This window comes from Symphodus melops (genome assembly GCF_947650265.1).
Source record: "Symphodus melops genome assembly, chromosome: 21".
Lineage (NCBI taxonomy): Eukaryota > Metazoa > Chordata > Actinopteri > Labriformes > Labridae > Symphodus > Symphodus melops.
Window position 1 is genome coordinate 242552 of NC_136711.1, and position 20000 is coordinate 262551.

The window sequence follows — 20000 nt, forward strand, 5'->3', positions numbered from 1 at the left end:
TGTCCTCTAGCTTTACTTTTTAGTGTTGAGCTGGATCCGGGTCCAGTACAGTGGCTTCATTGGTCTGGGGGGCTCCATCACAGCCTTTCTGGGGGGTTTCTCTTGTGTCACACCCAGAGCATACAGCCCCATCGGGAGAGGAGGAGGCAGGAAGCCCAAAGAGCCAGAAGGAGCAAAGACCGCTCCTGGTGGAGGAGGTGGAGGAGGAGGCCCACATCCTGGAGGAGGTGGGGGAGGAGGAGGAGGAGCGCCTCCCATTGTTGGTAATGGAGGAGGAAGTGGGGGTGGGGGTGGGGCTAGGCCACCAGGGAGGGGAGGAGGAGGTGGTGGGGGTGGAGCAAGTCCTCCTGGAAGGGGTGGGGGAGGAGGAGGTGGGGGTGGAACAAGTCCTCTTGGAAGGGGTGGGGGAGGAGGAGGTGGGGGTGGAACAAGTCCTCCTGGAAGGGGTGGGGGAGGAGGAGGTGGGGGTGGAACAAGTCCTCCAGGAAGGAGTGGGGGAGGAGGAGGTGGGGGTGGAACAAGTCCTCCAGGAAGGAGTGGGGGAGGAGGAGGTGGGGGTGGAGGACCAGCTGAATCTAGAGGTACTGGAAGAGGAGGAGGTGGGATTGAGTCCCCGGGTAAAGGAGGAGGGGGAGGGACCACAGTCGGAGCAGTAGGCTGCAGCTGACATGAACACCTGAAGCCTTCTGGTGGAGGCCGAGGTGTAGGTGGCGTACAGCAGCTGACTCCGCCCCCCTCAGTGAAAGGCACTTTGAAGCATTCATCCAGAGGGGAGGTCTGCACTGATTTGGCTTCCAGGAGGTCTTGGGTGGAGGTCTGCAAGTGAGCATCACACAGTGGCCTCATTAGTCCCTCCTCCCCCCCAACCTCCCTGTCAGTGGTGGAGGCTGGGACTGTCATTGTGTCTCTGTCCAGCAAAGGAGGCTGTCGCTCGAGCTCGGCGATTTTACTCCTGAGATCTTCGATGGTTTGTTCGAGCTGCTGGATGACGTTCACATGCTTCTCCTTCAGTTTGGATGAAGACACCAAACTCTCCTTCTGGAAACAGGAGATAACAGCCATCTTCACAGTTGCAATTCAAACAACAACATTTGTAAGAGACGAAGAATGAATGAGGCAGACTTGCAGACGGAGCAAAAAGGTTCTGATGCAATGATGACAGTTTTTGACTTGATATCCTCGCTAAGTGTTGTTTGATACATTTACAATATCCTCAAAAGACTGGAGGACAAAAAACATAATACAGCATAATACATTTATTTCTGTGCCTGGAGATTGTTCGGTGGCATGACCGACTTTGAGGGCCGTTTTGGACGCCCCTGGGTTTGCCAGATATGAGAGCAGTTATCAGGTGAACAGGTGTTGCAGCGATGGAAGCGGGCAGTGGAACTGCTTCAGATAGAAGTGATTGTACCCGAGCTAAAAAGCCTCTGCATGTTTCTTTATTTTGCATCTTAAACTTCATGTAAAAACTGAGTGGATATCTTCAGTGTTGATAAAATAAAGGAAAAATGCAAGTGCCAAAAACTACAGTTCCTCAAGTATCCACTTGAGGCAAAATGTACACAGATAAAGTTAAAGTGACCAACCTCCTGACTCTGCTGCTGCTGCTGCTTCAAATCCAACATGGCAGCTGTGTGTTCTGAGCAGAAAGAAACATGAGCAGGTCAGAAGAGAAAGCATAGAACTCATGTCTCCTGGAGGAAACTTAAAACACTGTTAAGTTATAACATACTGATGGGACTCCACAGGTATCAGAACCTGAGCAACCGATGGGTGTTTGACAACCTACATCTCTGAAAACCTGGAACATGCTGGAAAACCTGAAACATGCTGGAACATGTGGAACATGCTGGACCATGTGGAACATGCTTCAACATGTGGAATATACTGGAACACGTGGAACATGTGGAACATGCTGGAACAAATCCTGGAGCAGATCAGAGGTCTGGACTCTGGAGCAGATCAGAGGTCTGGACTCTGGAGCAGATCAGAGGTCTGGACTCTGGAGCAGATCAGAGGTCTGGACTCTGAAGTAGATCAGAGGTCTGGACTCTGGAGCAGATCAGAGGTCTGGACTCTGAAGCAGATCAGAGGTCTGGACTCTGGAGCAGATCAGAGGTCTGGACTCTGGAGCAGATCAGAGGTCTGGACTCTGGAGCAGATCAGAGGTCTGGACTCTGAAGCAGATCAGAGGTCTGGACTCTGGAGCAGATCAGAGGTCTGGACTCTGGAGCAGATCAGAGGTCTGGACTCTGAAACAGGATTTGAGCTTAGCGGGGTCCCTTCAGGGTTCACTCTGGGTTTTCAGTCCTACGAGGGTCGATGACTTTTTACCTGGGTACGTCACCACGGTAACTGATGCTGAACACCTGACCTGCTCCGGAGCAGGTTAAAGCTCCGCCCACTGACCAATCAGATGTTTAGATGGTGGAGCTCCTGGAGCTGATGGAGAGGGGGGAGGACACTTCATGTGTCTCTTCCTGGAGCTGATGGAGAGGGGGGAGGACACTTGATGTGTCTCTTCCTGGAGCTGATGGAGAGGGGGGAGGACACTTCATGTGTCTCTTCCTGGAGCTGATGGAGAGGGGGGAGGACACTTGATGTGTCTCTTCCTGGAGCTGATGGAGAGGGGGGGAGGACACTTCATGTGTCTCTTCCTGGAGCTGATGGAGAGGGGGGAGGACACTTCATGTGTCCATCATGATTTGACATTATAGTGTGTTTAGTTATTGATGATGTTTCACTGATATCCTTCAACAGAGACTGAAGAAAGCTCCGGAACATTTCAGTGAAAGATGTAAAATAATGAATGTTTTCTTCTTCATGTTGAATGTGTCCTGCTCTGTTTGTGATGAGCTGCAGTTTAACCACTTTAAAGAGTCACAGCAGCACATTGAGTTCAGAGACCAGTTCTTAGAGTCAGTTCTAAGGTGAACTAACCACGGGACAAATACAAGCTGACCTTTGACCTCTGTTTACTTTGTTTTGTTCTTCCTGCATTTGTTCCTGCAGCTGTGTCTTGCGGTGATGACTGTGATAGGTTAAATGACGCTAACTCCGCCCCTTTTACGTGAAGGCGCTCTCTGTAACCCGGGTTGATGGATCAGGTTGATAACCGGCATCGTAGGACTGATAATCACCATCTCTCATGTCAGAGTTTGTTAAACCAGATCCCCCACAGAGACCCTGATATGTTCAACTCTCTACGTAGTATAGGCCTCAGGTGTTCAGCATCAGTTACCATGGCGATAAATCCAGGTAAAAAGAGAACCAACCCTCATGGGACTGAAAACCCAGAGTTAACCCTGAAGTGACCCCGCTAAGCTCAAATCCTGCTTCAGAGTCCAGACCTCTGAGGGACTTTACAGGTGTACTGTAACCAACAAAACAAAGCTACACAAAGTGTATCTGGAAAAACATCAAGACAACAACACGACACAGCAGCAATCACAGCAACACAGGAACAATTATAACAACACATAAGCAATAAAAACAAAAATCACAATAACACAGCAATAATCACAACAACCACAACAACAACAACACAGCAACAACCACAACAACAATCACAACAACAACACAGCAACAGCCACAACAACCACAACAACAACACAGCAACAACACAGCAACAGCCACAACAACCACAACAACAACACAGCAACAACACAGCAACAACCACAACAACAACACAGCAACAACCACAACACAGCAATAATCACAACACAGCAACAATCACAACAACCGCAACAATCACAACACAGCAATAATCACAACAACAACAACAACACAGCAATAATCACAACACAGCAATAATCACAACACAGCAATAATCATAACAACACAAAAGCAATAATCACAACACAGCAATAATCATAACACAGCAACAACAATCACAATAACAACAAAGCAACAATCACAACAACAACAACACAAAAGCAACAACAATACAGCAGCAGCAACACAACACAAAAATGACACAGCAGCAATCACAACAACACAGCAACAATGAAAACAACACAGCAACAACAACAACCACAGCAACACAGCAAAAATCACAACAACACAGCAACAACAACAACAAGAACAATCACAACAACAATCATAAAAACAGCAAGGATCACAACAACAATCACAACAACACAGCAACAAACACAACAACAACCACAACAACACAGCAATAATCACAAAAACAGATTAGCAATCAAAACAACAATCACAAAAACAGATTAGCAATCAAAACAACAATCACAACAACACAGCAGCAACAACCACAACAACAATCAACACAGTAACAATGAAAACAACAACAATCACAACAACACAGCAATAACAACAATCACAACACAGCAACAATCACAACAACACATCAGCAGCAGCAATAACAACAATCACAACAACAATAATAAAAACAGCAAGAATCCCAACAACTCAACAACCAAAACAACAACCACAACAAACACATCACAGCAACAATCACAACAACAATCACATTGACACAGCAACAATCACAAAAACAGATTAGCAATCAAAACAACAATCAGAACAATACAACAACAGTCAGAACAACACAGCAACAATCACAACAGCAATCATAACAATACAGCAGCAACCACAACAACAATCACACAACAACAATCATAACAATACAGCAGCAACCACAACAACAATCACACAACAACAATCACACAACAACAATCACAAGGTCACAGCAATAAGAACCCACCCTGATTGTCCTCTGTTGCAGCTTGAAGGAAATTCAGATGATAAAAGTTTAATACTGTAAGATAAAAGTGCAGATCAGAGGTCTGGACTCTGGAGCAGATCAGAGGTCTGGACTCTGGAGCAGATCAGGGGTCTGGACTCTGAAGCAGATCAGAGGTCTGGACTCTGAAGCAGATCAGAGGTCTGGACTCTGAAGCAGATCAGAGGTCTGGACTCTGGAGCAGATCAGAGGTCTGGACTCTGGAGCAGATCAGAGGTCTGGATTCTGGAGCAGATCAGAGGTCTGGACTCTGAAGCAGGATTTGAGCTTAGCGGGGTCCCTTCAGGGTTCACTCTGGGTTTTCAGTCCTACGAGGGTTGATGACTTTTTACCTGGGTACGTCACCACGGTAACTGATGCTGAACACCTGACCTGCTCCAGAGCAGGTTAAAGCTCCGCCCACTGACCAATCAGATGTTTAGATGGTGGAGCTCCTGGAGCTGATGGAGAGGGGGGAGGACACTTGATGTGTCTCTTCCTGGAGCTGATGGAGAGGGGGGAGGACACTTCATGTGTCTCTTCCTGGAGCTGATGGAGAGGGGGGAGGACACTTGATGTGTCCATCATGATTTGACATTATAGTGTGTTTAGTTGTTGATGTTTCACTGATATCCTTCAACAGAGACTGAAGAAAGCTCCGGAACATTTCAGTGAAAGATGTAAAATAATGAATGTTTTCTTCTTCATGTTGAATGTGTCCTGCTCTGTTTGTGATGAGCTGCAGTTTAACCACTTTAAAGAGTCAGAGCAGCACATTGAGTTCAGAGACCAGTTCTTAGAGTCAGTTCTAAGGTGAACTAACCACGGGACAAATACAAGCTGACCTTTGACCTCTGTTTACTTTGTTTTGTTCTTCCTGCATTTGTTCCTGCTTCGTAGTATAGGCCTCTGGGGTCTATACTAAGAAGAGAGTCCAACATATCAGGGTCTCTGTGGGGGATCTGGTTTAACAAACTCTGACATCAGAGATGGTGATTATCAGTCCTACGATGCCGGTTATCAACCTGATCCATCAACCCGGGTTACAGAGAGCGCCTTCACGTAAAAGGGGCGGAGTTAGCGTCATTTAAACTATCACAATCATCCCCGCGCCTGCCGTCAGCAGATCATCATATATACAAACATATTTACACAAACTACAAACTATATTACTGATATAAATAAGTGTAAGAGAAACAGGCTCAAAGCCTGAGGTTACACAGGTGAGGTTGTGATGGGTTAATGAAGGTAACTCCGCCTTATTAATGTGAATGAGCTTTAACAAACTCAGGGTTGACCGATCAGGTTGACTACCAGCTTCATGTGACTGTTACTATCTCTATCTGTCAGGGTTAGGGAAGCCAGATCCCCCAAAGAGACCCAGGTTTGTTGACCTCTCTTGTTGACCTCTCTTCGTAGTACAGGCCCCTGGATTAACTCACTTTGTGTGTTTGTGTGTCACCTGTCTCTGTAGACCTCAGTCTGGACCTGGTCTCTCGAGGTCCTGGTCTCACTGTAATCAGGTGATCCAAACTCTGGGTAGGCTGGTTTACTGCGGCCCAAGTGTACAGTTGTTCTTGCTGGAAGACAAATACAGATCAAAGAGATGCTTGTTAACAGATTAGAAGAATGTAACGGATCGTTATGAGGATTTCATAAATAAAAACTCTGATATGTAAAAACAAATGTGATCACTCACATCAAACCTGGTTGGTTCCGTGGAGCTGATGTGGGCGGGGCTTCCTCCCAGCTGCTCTCTGAAGCAATCAGTGAACGGCAACAATAGACCCATCGCCAAAATTCTTGAACACAGTCGCTCCGCCTCCTCAGGCTCCGCCTCCTGCTGCTGCTGCAGGAACAACTTCTCCAGCAGGGTGCGCCCTAACATGAGAACCATACAGAGTCAACCTCCCCAGCAGGGTGTTCCCTAACATGAGAACCATACAGAGTCAACCTGAGAGTGGCTGTCTCACCTGTAAAGACGTCCTGTAAGGAGCTGACCTGTCCACAGGAAGACCTCCTGGTGGAGCACAGTGGTTGGCTCCCTCCTCCACCTCTGAACGTCAGCAGATCTCCTGATCCTCCACCTTCCTCCTCTCTGCTCCTCATCCTCCTCTCTAGCTCCTCCGTCCAATCAGCTGATCGACTAAGAGAGCTGGCCAGGCTGCGAGAGCGCCTCCTGCTGGTTGTCTGAGTCGAGCTCACCAACCTGAGGAGAGAGAAACCTGAGGTTTACCTGAGGATCACACTGCCTGAAAGGTGAGGGTTAGGAGAGCTAATGTTGCTTAGCTTAATCTTTACTTGTTGATTGTTTTCTGTCCTCTGGGGGGCGCTGAGTCAGATATCCTCACTGATCACTTGCTTGTGATTCAGAGCGTTACCTGCTCGCACACTCAGGTGTTTCATTAAAAGATGATCACTGATTGGTTTCTTTCCTACAAATGATGAAAATCTCTCAAACCTGATTGGTCCAAACTGAACATTTAAAAACACAATAACAAAATTAAAACTGCGTCATCATGTTTACAGTTAGCATGCTAACCCTAATGTACCTGCTCAGGTGATGGTGAACCCTGCGGGGAGAGAGCGGGCTGTGGGAGGGCGAGAGGGCGGGGGACACTCCAGGGGAGCTGAGCTGGCGGGTGGTTGTCTTAATGTAGGAGGGGAAAATGGGGGGGTAAGGTTTGACCCCCAGGCCAGAGGAGGAGGAGGGGGGGGCTTGGGAGGACCTGAGGAGGTGTTTGGCAGAGGGCGGGCTTTCCTGGAGGAGGAGGAAGCCTCTCTTACTCTGACAAAGGGGGGCGGGGTCAGATAAAGGACTTAGGTAGTCCTCCAGAGACTCTGCACTGGTACCTGAGTCTAGCAGATCCCCCCGTTCCTCACCGACCTCAGCCCCATCACCCCCATCACCTCCACCACACTGGAAGCTCCACCCCGAGCTCTGACTTTTTGGGGGGAGGCTCAGATCCACATCCGATTGTCCCTGAGCATTCTGCAGGGTTTGTAGTTCTGCCTTCTCCTCCTTCCATGAGGGTCTCTCAGTACCGTCAAACAGGAGGTCATGGAGGCTGTTGCCGCTGGTCGTCATGGAGACCATGCTGGCTGCTGCCCCCCTTGTTGTTTCCATGACAACCCCTGTGCAAGGGAGCTGTTGTAGCAAAGCATGCTGGTCCTTTGTGACAGTACAAAGAGGGGCTTCTCTCCCTCCCTCCTCCTGATACTCCTCCTCACTCCTCTCCTGCACCCCCGTGAGAGAGGCAGAGGGGGGGTGAGGTTGTGAGGGTCCTGTGTCAGAGAGGGGTTGAGTTAGGGGGGGTCCTGGGTCTGAGGCGGGGTCAGTGAGGGGGGCTATGGTCTCCAGGAAGGACAGGGCGTCAGATCCCAGCTCTAACTCGGGGGTGAGATCAACTGGCTTGGGGGGAATACATTTAACTCCACCATTACTCTGTTTCCTCCCCCCATTTCCTCCTCCCCAGCCCCCTCCTCCCTGGTGCTGCAGCCGGATGGCGAGCTGGATGTCTGCGAGCAGGTCATCATGGTCAGCGGCCGAGTGGAAGCTGTAGATGTCCGTGTCTGAACCTGAGCTGCCCCCCCGTGGCACCCCCACCTCCTCAAAGGGGGACGTAGAGGCTGTTGTGGTTGTCCTCTGCACCTCCTTCTCTCCTCCATCCTTCTCTGCTTCCTCGCATTCCTCCTTGCTTCCTCTGCCTGGTCTCCTGTCGGGTAGGGGGGGCTCGGAGTCGAGCTCGTCATTGGATAGGGGGGGAGTCTTACTCCCATCCTCGTGGTTGGACTCTAACACATCCTCTCTCGACCCGGTGACTGATGACGATGCGTCGCCTCGTCCTCTCAGGTTGCTCTTCTTCTTCCTGATGGAGAAAACGGATGACTTGGACTCTGATTTGTTTTCTTCTTCGTTGGTGCTGAGCCATGTCCACCCGCTCCTCCCCATGCTTACTGTGGTGTTTCTTTCCTCCTTTTTTCGTCACCTCACCCCCTCCCTCCCTCCACCCTTCATCAAGAGATGGGTAGCTGCCGTTCCCTGCAGCCGCTGCTGCTCTCTTCTGTTTTGCCTCCTGGTTGCCCATGACGATGTAGTTGATCTCAGGTCATGCTGGGCGGGGCTTCTCCTGCCTGGGGGAGCACAAGTCGTGGTCTTGAAGGTTTAAAGGAGTTAGTCTAATGTGAAGAGCGCAATCAGAAGGAGGAGCTGCTGGTGTGTGTTTTTTAGTTCCTTCTTCCTCGTTGGTATCCGGTGACGGAGGCTGCCGTGGCCGTGATGCTGATGCAGAGGAGAGAGAGAGAGAGAGAGAGAGAGAGAGAGAGAGAGAGAGAGAGAGAGAGAGAGAGAGAGAGATTGTTCTCCTCCTCCTCCCCTCTCTCTGTCTTAACTGCCCCCCCCCATCTGCTAATTCTGACGCAGATGCTGCAGGCTGAGAGAGAGAGAAAGCTGAGCATTCTGGGAAAAAAGGGTGAAAGGACCTTTGAATAATAAAGATGCTGCTCCTGAACAGACTACATTTCCCAGAGTGCTCACCGTGGGAAAGATTTAGTTAAAGGGACCGTTGCTGTCTGTGTGCATACTAAAGGTTTCTGTTACACAGGTGAAGATGTGTTTGGATCTTATTTCATTCAATGAGACTGAACATGTGATTATTAAACAGCAACGGTTTCCTCATCAGAATCATGTTGACATGCCTGAGCTGAGGGAGGAGTTAGAAAAACAAAGATGGTGGATGAATTATGAAGGTTTTATCATATTTGTCTCTTTTGATATTTGGTGAATCAGGACCTGTGATGATTCAGAGTCTGACCATCACTTAAACATTCATCCTTAATGTCTGTTCTCACAGTCTTTACACTAACTACCCCCCCTGTAAACTACCCCCCCAAACACCACTGTAAACTACCCCCCCAAACCCCATTGTAAACTACCCCCCCTGTAAACTACCCCCCCTGTAAACTACCCCCCCTGTAAACTACCCCCATCAACCCCCTGTAAACTACCCCCCCAAACACCACTGTGAACTACCCCCCCTGTGAACTACCCCCCCTGTGAACTACCCCCCCAAACACCACTGTGAACTACCCCCCCAAACCCCCCTGTAAACTACCCCCCCAAACACCACTGTGAACTACCCCCCCAAACCCCCCTGTGAACTACCCCCCCAAACCCCCCTGTGAACTACCCCCCCAAACACCACTGTGAACTACCCCCCAAACCCCACTGTGAACTACCCCCCCTGTGAACTACCCCCCCCTGTGAACTACCCCCCCCAAACACCACTGTGAACTACCCCCCCAAACCCCCCTGTAAACTACCCCCCCAAACACCACTGTGAACTACCCCCCCCAAAACCCCACTGTGAACTACCCCCCCTGTGAACTACCCCCCCTGTGAACTACCCCCCCAAACACCACTGTGAACTACCCCCCCAAACCCCCCTGTAAACTACCCCCCCAAACACCACTGTGAACTACCCCCCCAAACCCCACTGTGAACTACCCCCCCCAAACACCACTGTGAACTACCCCCCCAAACCCCACTGTAACTACCCCCCCTGTGAACTACCCCCCCAAACACCACTGTGAACTACCCCCCAAACACCACTGTGAACTACCCCCCCAAACCCCACTGTGAACTACCCCCCCTGTGAACTACCCCCCCTGTGAACTACCCCCCCCTGTGAACTACCCCCCCAAACACCACTGTGAACTACCCCCCCAAACCCCCCTGTAAACTACCCCCCAAACACCACTGTGAACTACCCCCCCCAAACCCCACTGTGAACTACCCCCCCCAAACCCCACTGTGAACTACCCCCCTGTGAACTACCCCCCCTGTGAACTACCCCCCCTGTGAACTACCCCCCCAAACACCACTGTGAACTACCCCCCCAACCCCCCTGTAAACTACCCCCCCAAACCCCCCTGTGAACTACCCCCCCAAACACCACTGTGAACTACCCCCCTAAAACCCCCTGTGAACTACCCCCCCAAACACCACTGTGAACTACCCCCCCCAAACCCCACTGTGAACTACCCCCCCAAACCCCACTGTGAACTACCCCCCCTGTGAACTACCCCCCCCTGTGAACTACCCCCCCAAACACCACTGTGAACTACCCCCCCAAACCCCCCTGTAAACTACCCCCCCAAACACCACTGTGAACTACCCCCCCCAAACCCCACTGTGAACTACCCCCCCTGTGAACTACCCCCCCTGTGAACTACCCCCCCTGTGAACTACCCCCCCAAACACCACTGTGAACTACCCCCCCAACCCCCCTGTGAACTACCCCCCCCAAACACCACTGTGAACTACCCCCCCAACCCCCCTGTAAACTACCCCCCAAACACCACTGTGAACTACCCCCCCAAACCCCCCTGTAAACTACCCCCCCAAACCCCACTGTGAACTACCCCCCCTGTGAACTACCCCCCCTGTGAACTACCCCCCCTGTGAACTACCCCCCCCTGTGAACTACCCCCCCAAACACCACTGTAAACTACCCCCCAAACACCACTGTGAACTACCCCCCCCAAACACCACTGTGAACTACCCCCCCAAACCCCCCTGTAAACTACCCCCCCAACCCCCCTGCGAACTACCCCCCCAAACACCACTGTGAACTACCCCCCCCAAACACCACTGTGAACTACCCCCCCCAACCCCCCTGTAAACTACCCCCCAAACACCACTGTGAACTACCCCCCCCAAACCCCCCTGTAAACTACCCCCCAAACACCACTGTGAACTACCCCCCCCAAACCCCACTGTGAACTACCCCCCTGTGAACTACCCCCCCAAACACCACTGTGAACTACCCCCCCTGTGAACTACCCCCCCTGTGAACTACCCCCCCAAACACCACTGTGAACTACCCCCCCTGTGAACTACCCCCCCTGTGAACTACCCCCCCTGTAAACTACCCCCCCCAAACACCACTGTGAACTACCCCCCCCAAACCCCACTGTGAACTACCCCCACTGTGAACTACCCCCCCTGTGAACTACCCCCCCCCTGTGAACTACCCCCCCAAACACCACTGTGAACTACCCCCCCAAACCCCCCTGTAAACTACCCCCCCAAACCCCCCTGTGAACTACCCCCCCTGTGAACTACCCCCCCAAACACCACTGTGAACTACCCCCCCTGTGAACTACCCCCCCTGTGAACTACCCCCCCTGTAAACTACCCCCCCAAACACCACTGTGAACTACCCCCCCTGTGAACTACCCCCCTGTGAACTACCCCCCCTGTAAACTACCCCCCCAAACCCCACTGTGAACTACCCCCCCTGTGAACTACCCCCACTGTGAACTACCCCCCCTGTGAACTACCCCCCCCTGTGAACTACCCCCACTGTGAACTACCCCCCCTGTGAACTACCCCCACTGTGAACTACCCCCACTGTGAACTACCCCCCCTGTGAACTACCCCCACTGTGAACTACCCCCACTGTGAACTACCCCCACTGTGAACTACCCCCCCTGTGAACTACCCCCCCTGTGAACTACCCCCTATCTATCTATCTATCTAACCCAGCTTTCTCAATGACCTTCACAATGTTTCAGATCAGACAGATTATTTATTTGATTCTGTAAAACTTTATTCAAACAGAGAAACTTGACAATACTTCTTCCTGGATGATCAGCGGAGGTATCAGAAGGACTCCATGATGCGTTTTTGATTTCTCTGTTTCTAACAAACATAAACACACTCAGTGAACTCATCTGTGTTCAAACCATGTGGTTTACATTGAAACTAAAGCAATTGAGAATAAATACTGAATCCTCTTCAAATTAAAAACACGTCTGAGAAGTGCACTCAACAGGAAAACTGTGAACAACATCCAGCAGCATGAAAAGTGTTCAGTGACAGTTTAAAACTTCAAGGCTACAAAGTGATCATAAAACTCTTTCAGAGGTCACAGAAGCTTTTTAATCAGGTTGAATCTGAATCCATCATAGTAATACATTCAAACTATTATTAGAGATACTACTACTGTCCCCTTATTTTTATTTCTATTCTTTTACTATGTCAATCAATCAATCAATCAATCTTTATTTATATAGCGTCAATTCATAACAGGCGTTATCTCGAGACACTTTACAAAAGCAGGTAAAGGACCTTACTGATGTGTCTGATTATTTATTGCATGTCTACTATCTTCTTTTTTCATGATTAGAAACAAATAAGTGACAGATGACGCAAGTTTGACAGACAGAAAATGTTAAAAATCTAAAAAGGAAAAAAATGGGTCAAAGGGGTGAGGTCTGTTATATCCTGAACTTTCCGACCCTTTGATGAAATAATCGATAGCTAAAGCAGAAGATGTTTCAGTGGATCTGAGTTCGGATTTGATCTGCAGGACTGTTTATCCAAAACAGCCTCAATACGAACTGTTGGCAGATCTCTTCTGTAAAATGTTAGGAGAAATATTTGAACACTTCATGGGATTGTGGGAAAGTCTTGAGAAAAAGGAAGGGGCCTGTGAGGCTACTTACAATGTGCTAACGTTACCCCAGAACTTGAAACACTGAGTGCACCATGAGTTGTGTCATGTGACTGATCATCCCGGGGACGAGGGTATGTTGTGTTTTAAGATGTGCAGATTGAGGCGACGAAACAATTAAACATAAGCACCAGAATCACTGCTCAGTTAGACAAGCATTAATGTATTTGCTTTAATTGCAACGCAGCCACCTGCCATGAGGTGGGGCTGTAGCTCTGGTTCATGGTCCTGCTCTCTTCACTCTGGAAATAAACAAGCACAGTGAACAGATCTCAGAGGAGCAGGGTGGCTCGTCACTTTTTTAAACTGGAGACAACTGTGTCATGTTAAACTGGGATATTGACCGCAGCGATGTGTAGCATTCAAAAAAGACTTGGAGCCGCAGGGAGGACTGAAGGCAGGAGGTGCTATCTCTGCAAACCAAGTAACATCATTAACCTGTATCAAATTTCAAATCTTTATCATTATTTTCTTACCTGCAGAATAAGCAGTTAACCTGAGCCTAAATCTTCCTTTAACTGAGTCATGAGTCGCCCAGAAGCATCCCTAGCTATGTTTATTAAAATCATTCTCTGGGTTCCATGAACATGCACAGGAAGTATTTCTTCAGTTGTGGGATCCTTGAGCAGAATAGCTCATGAAGAGGATTCATCTTCTGGGACCTTGAACGGTGTGTTTATGAGCAGCATCAGGCTCCTCGGATACAATGGAGGAAAGTCCTGTCTGGCTACAATCAGATGTTGTTGAATGCTTTAGTTCAGGATGTTTCATGGTGCATTCACTGTCTGATTGTTAATCAGGAATGTTTCTTCACTGTCAGATAGAATGAACCCTCTGTTCTCATGTGTTCTTATTTCTTGAAAGCAACCGCCTTCCTCTGCTGGAACTGAGGCTTATTCTTCTTCTGGTTCCACTGACACATCAGGATGTCCCTGAAGGTCGTCCTGAACGTCTTGTTGCACAGAGCGTAGCACATGGGGTTCACTGTGCTGTTCACGTAGCACAACCAGTATCCCAACGCCCACAGCGTGGTGGGGATGCAGTCCTGACAGAAGGTGTTGACGAGCACCATGATGTTGTAGGGTAACCACGTCGTGATGAAAGCGAACAGGATTGCGCTCAGGGTCCTCGCTGCCTTCTTATCATTTGCCTTCTTCTCATTAGCCTTCTTGTCAGTTTTTCTCTTGTTGATCTCTGTCTTTGCCTTGGAGGCAAAACGTTTGGCCATTGCTGCATCCTTCATGGGGGTGGCAGCCGATTGGTCTGCTGGTGATGATGTTAAAGAGTTTGATTTTCCATCTTTGATGGAGGAGGGATTGTTTATCCTTGTTTTTTTTCTTCTTTGATTTCTTATCTGTAGACAGACAAACAGTCCAATAAATATGATATATGATATTTATATTATAATGAAACCATTTACCAGTGTTTTGTCAGACCTGATGGCGCTCTTGTTGGGTCCTCCCCCTCGCCCTCCTCCTCCTCCTCTTCCTCTTCCTCTTCATTGTTGTTCAGGCTGTCACAGCTGTTGTGCTCCATCTCTGTGGTCGTGTTGATGGACCTCCTGGAGGTGTGTCGACCTGGCAGCATTGATGAACACTTAAAGCAAAAGACTGCACACCTTCCTCCTCCTCCTCCTCCTCCTCCTCCTCCTCCTCCTCTCCTCCTCCTGCTACTCCTGCAGGGTTGCTGTTGTTCTTTTCGGAGGCAGTCTGGTTCAGGTCGTAGCTGCTGCTGCTCTGAGAGCTCATCTGTCGCTGCATGGCTGAAGAATCCTTCTGACTGTTGGTCGTTGTGTCCCCTGCTCGTCCACTCCCACTCCCCTGATTCTGAGCCTGGCTAGATTTGTTTCCTGCCCCGGATCCCTTTAGTCCTTGGAATTCTTTGGCCCGTTTCTCTGTCTCCTGAAAAATTTTCCAGAACAGGGTGGCCATAATGGTGACAGGCAGGTAGAAGGCAGCGATGGCAGTGCAGAAGGTAATGACGGGCTCGGACAGGAACTGGATGTAGCACTCATTGGGTTGGACTGTCCGCTCTCCCACAATGTACTGCCAGAACAAGATGGCTGGAGCCCAGAGGATGAAAGAGGTGGACCAGGCCAAGCAGATCATCGTCATGGCCCGCTTTGTGGTACGTTTGGCTCGGTAGGTCAATGGTCGAGTCACAGAGAAGTACCTGAGAGAAAACAGCTTAATTATAAAACGTTGACACACCCTCTGACATTGTCTTACACATTTCAAACAAAGCAGAGCGAGGTCATAGAGTCCTTAGCTTAGAGTAAAAACATGACTTTCCTGTTGCCTCTCGGTGGATTTACCACTGCATATTAAAAGTGTTCAGGCTGACACTCCAATCAGACACCCCCCCCCCCCCACCAATAAACTTTTACTACCTATCAAAGCTGATGACGAGCAGGTTCATGACTGAGGCGTTGCTGGCCACATAGTCGATGGCGAGCCAGAGGTCACAGACCACGGGGCCCAGAGCCCACTGGTCCATGATGATGTAGGTTGTGTACAGGTTCATGGATAGAGTCCCGATGGTCAGGTCTGCAAATGCCAGGCTCAGCAGGTAGTAATTATTCACCGTCTTCAGAGCTTTATTTATCTTAAAGGACACCAACACCAGGATGTTTCCGACCACAGTCATCAGAGAGAGCGATCCAGTGAGGAAGACGATGATGATGACCTGAAGAGGAGGAGGAAACGGAGAGTTAACTTCTTCACTCCAACTTCTCTTTAACAGCACAGCGTTCCTTTTTGTCTATTTTTATCATTTCAGTGTTTGAACATGAATAAATCTGCTCCTTCCTGGTAGAAACAACAAAGAGGTTCTGATCCAGGAGTCTGGTTCTGATCCAGGTTTCTGCCTGTTCTACATGAGTCTGGTTCTGATCCAGGTTTCTGTCTGTTCTACAGGAGTCTGGTTCTGATCCAGGTTTCTGTCTGTTCTACATGAGTCTGGTTCTGATCCAGGTTTCTGCCTGTTCTACATGAGTCTGGTTCTGATCCAGGTTTCTGTCTGTTCTACATGAGTCTTGTTCTGATCCAGGTTTCTGTCTGTTCTACATGAGTCTGGTTTTGATCCAGGTTTCTGTCTGTTCTACATGAGTCTGGTTCTGATCCAGGTCCGATCACTTTAGATTTCTCTGGTTTGATGGAAGCTGTGGTAACTGGTCCAACCTTTGTTGGAGTCCTCGGCATGAACATGTTTTATGATAACATAATATATAATATAAAAACATGATAAATAATATAAAAACATGATAAATAATATAAAAACATGATATATAATATAAAAACATAATATATAATATAAAAACATGATATATAATATAAAAACATAATATATGATATAAAAACATGATAAATAATATAAAAACATGATAAATAATATAAAAACATAATATATGATATAAAAACATGATAAATAATATAAAAACATAATATATGATATAAAAACATGATAAATAATATAAAAACATAATATATGATATAAAAACATGATAAATAATATAAAAACATGATAAATAATATAAAAACATGATATATAATATAAAAACATGATAAATAATATAAAAACATGATAAATAATATAAAAACATAATATATAATATAAAAACATAATATATGATATAAAAACATAATAAATAATATAAAAACATAGTAAATAATATAAAAACATAATATAATATAAAAACATGATAGACAACATAAAAGCTTGATAAATAATATAAAAACATAATAAATAATATAAAAACATGATATATAATATAAAAACATAATAAATAATATAAAAACATGATAAATAATATAAAAACATAATATATAATATAAAAACATAATATATAATATAAAAACATAATATATAATATAAAAACATAATATATAATATAAAAACATGATATATAATATAAAAACATGATATATAATATAAAAACATAATATATAATATAAAAACATAATAAATAATATAAAAACATAATATATAATATAAAAACATAATATATAATATAAAAACATGATATATAATATAAAAACATGATATATAATATAAAAACATAATATATAATATAAAAACATAGTAAATAATATAAAAACATAATATATAATATAAAAACATGATAGACAACATAAAAGCTTGATAAATAATATAAAAACATAATAAATAATATAAAAACATGATATATAATATAAAAACATAATATATAATATAAAAACATGATATATAATATAAAAACATAATATATAATATAAAAACATAATATATAATATAAAAACATGATATATAATATAAAAACATAATATATAATATAAAAACATAATAAATAATATAAAAACATAATATATAATATAAAAACATAATATATAATATAAAAACATAATATATAATATAAAAACATAATATATAATATAAAAACATGATATATAATATAAAAACATAATATATAATATAAAAACATAATAAATAATATAAAAACATAATATATAATATAAAAACATAATATATAATATAAAAACATGATAGACAACATAAAAGCTTGATAAATAATAGCAGGTTTTAAAATACTCTGATATTTTCTGCTGTTGAACACACACAGTCTCTTAACAAGGACTGTCACGTGTTCTTATACAGAAGTACAAACACTGGAAAAGGGAAATAAACTCTTACTTGAGTGTTTTTACAGATTATTTCATTGTAGTCTTTGCAAGAAAGAGAATTATTAATCATTACACCTGAGTGTTTGTTTGAAGATGTTTCCATTATTAATAACAACAGGAGCTTTAGAGAGTTAGATGGTGCAGCAGATATTACTTCCTGTGTTGTTTTAAAATGAATCTGGTGATTAATGGATCTAAACGGCTCTCACAGCGTTCCTCACACTCACAGTTTATCTTGGAACCCGAACTCTGAGCTCCTGTTTCAAATGAGCCGTAAAATCCCTGCAGCTTTGGAGCCTCCATGAGAGGAGAGGAGCTTAGTGTTTGTCTGATGGTTATGATACTTCACTTCTGAAGACCAGGAATTTACTGGGTCAGAATTACCCAGCATGCTCTGCTCTGGACTCATTCAACCTGCAGTGTGTTGATCTCTATCATACGTGAATTACTGACAGTTAAACAGGTCTTAAACTGTGTTTCTTAAATGTCTGTTTATTTCTCATGCAGTCAATTACATTATTAAACTAACACAATGTTAAAAACTAAATATTTGTTACCTGGAGCACCGTGTGTCCTCCTAACGGGTCGAACTTGACCTCTGGTGGCGTTAGCGTGCTGTTAGCTGCAGAAACATTTCCTGTTTGCAAAGAGACATCGCTCACATTATGAAGCTTCCAGCCTCCATCACTGGGCCAGCCCTGATAGGACACACCTGAGAGATACAGGTAAACAAAACACAACAGGATCAACCCCGCACTCTTTTTGTATAGTTATTTTTCTTTGAATTATTATTTGAATTATTTTATGCTTAATGTTCTTTTTTTAACAACGTGACAAAGTTGATGGTTCTGTAAAAAAGCTTTTAATAGTAAATGGACTTGAAGTCTTCTGACCACTCAAAGCTCTTTACACCACAGGTCACATCCGCACATTCACACACTGATGGTAGAGGCTGCTGCAGAGTAAAGAGTCCATCAGTATTAACTCATCCATTCACACACTGATGGTAGAGGCTGCTGCAGAGTCCATCAGTATTAACTCATCCATTCACACACTGATGGTAGAGGCTGCTGCAGAGTCCATCAGTATTAACTCATCCATTCACACACATTCACACACTGATGGTAGAGGCTGCTGCAGAGTAAAGAGTCCATCAGTATTAACTCATCCATTCACACACGTTCACACACTGATGGTAGAGGCTGCTGCAGAGTAAAGAGCCCATCAGTATTAACTCATCCATTCACACTATGATGGTAGAGGCTGCTGCAGAGTCCATCAGTATTAACTCATCCATTCACACACTGATGGTAGAGGCTGCTGCAGAGTAAAGAGTCCATCAGTATTAACTCATCCATTCACACACGTTCACACACTGATGGTAGAGGCTGCTGCAGAGTAAAGAGCCCATCAGTATTAACTCATCCATTCACACTATGATGGTAGAGGCTGCTGCAGAGTCCATCAGTATAAACTCATCCATTCACACACTGATGGTAGAGGCTGCTGCAGAGTCCATCAGTATTAACTCATCCATTCACACACATTCACACACTGATGGTAGAGGCTGCTGCAGAGTAAAGAGTCCATCAGTATTAACTCATCCATTCATACACATTCACACACTGATGGTAGAGGCTGCTGCAGAGTCCATCAGTATTAACTCATCCATTCACACACATTCACACACTGATGGTAGAGGCTGCTGCAGAGTCCATCAGTATTAACTCATCCATTCACACACTGATGGTAGAGGCTGCTGCAGAGTAAAGAGTCCATCAGTATTAACTCATCCATTCACACACTGATGGTAGAGGCTGCTGCAGAGTCCATCAGTATGAACTCATCCATTCACACACTGATGGTAGAGGCTGCTGCAGAGTCCATCAGTATTAACTCATCCATTCACACACTGATGGTAGAGGCTGCTGCAGAGTCCATCAGTATTAACTCATCCATTCACACACTGATGGTAGAGGCTGCAGGAGCTGGGGATCACGACTGATTCTACTACTGACCCACATCATTGGTTTTGGTTATGCAATGAAATGTATTTCAAACTAATATGAATAGATGAGA

General features: G+C 45.8%; 2 protein-coding genes across 2 annotated transcripts in view; both read right to left on the reverse strand.

Moving 5' to 3' along the window:
* The window catches only part of fmn2b (formin 2b), a 19533-nt gene extending 10129 nt beyond the window's left edge, over positions 1-9404 (reverse strand). Inside the window, 8 exon segments of the mRNA XM_079372596.1 lie at positions 17-1038; positions 1590-1633; positions 4727-4747; positions 6207-6324; positions 6444-6625; positions 6718-6953; positions 7297-8688; positions 8690-9404. Of these exon segments, the coding sequence (XP_079228722.1) occupies positions 17-1038; positions 1590-1633; positions 4727-4747; positions 6207-6324; positions 6444-6625; positions 6718-6953; positions 7297-8688; positions 8690-8832 (3158 nt within the window). The 5' untranslated portion in view covers positions 8833-9404.
* Positions 9405-13430: 4026 nt separating this feature from the next.
* Positions 13431-20000, reverse strand: part of chrm3b (cholinergic receptor, muscarinic 3b) — a gene marked incomplete at its 5' end in the record, with an annotated part of 6644 nt that continues 74 nt past the window's right edge. Inside the window, 5 exon segments of the mRNA XM_079372332.1 lie at positions 13431-14611; positions 14686-14925; positions 14928-15435; positions 15653-15948; positions 18479-18633. Of these exon segments, the coding sequence (XP_079228458.1) occupies positions 14114-14611; positions 14686-14925; positions 14928-15435; positions 15653-15948; positions 18479-18633 (1697 nt within the window). The 3' untranslated portion in view covers positions 13431-14113.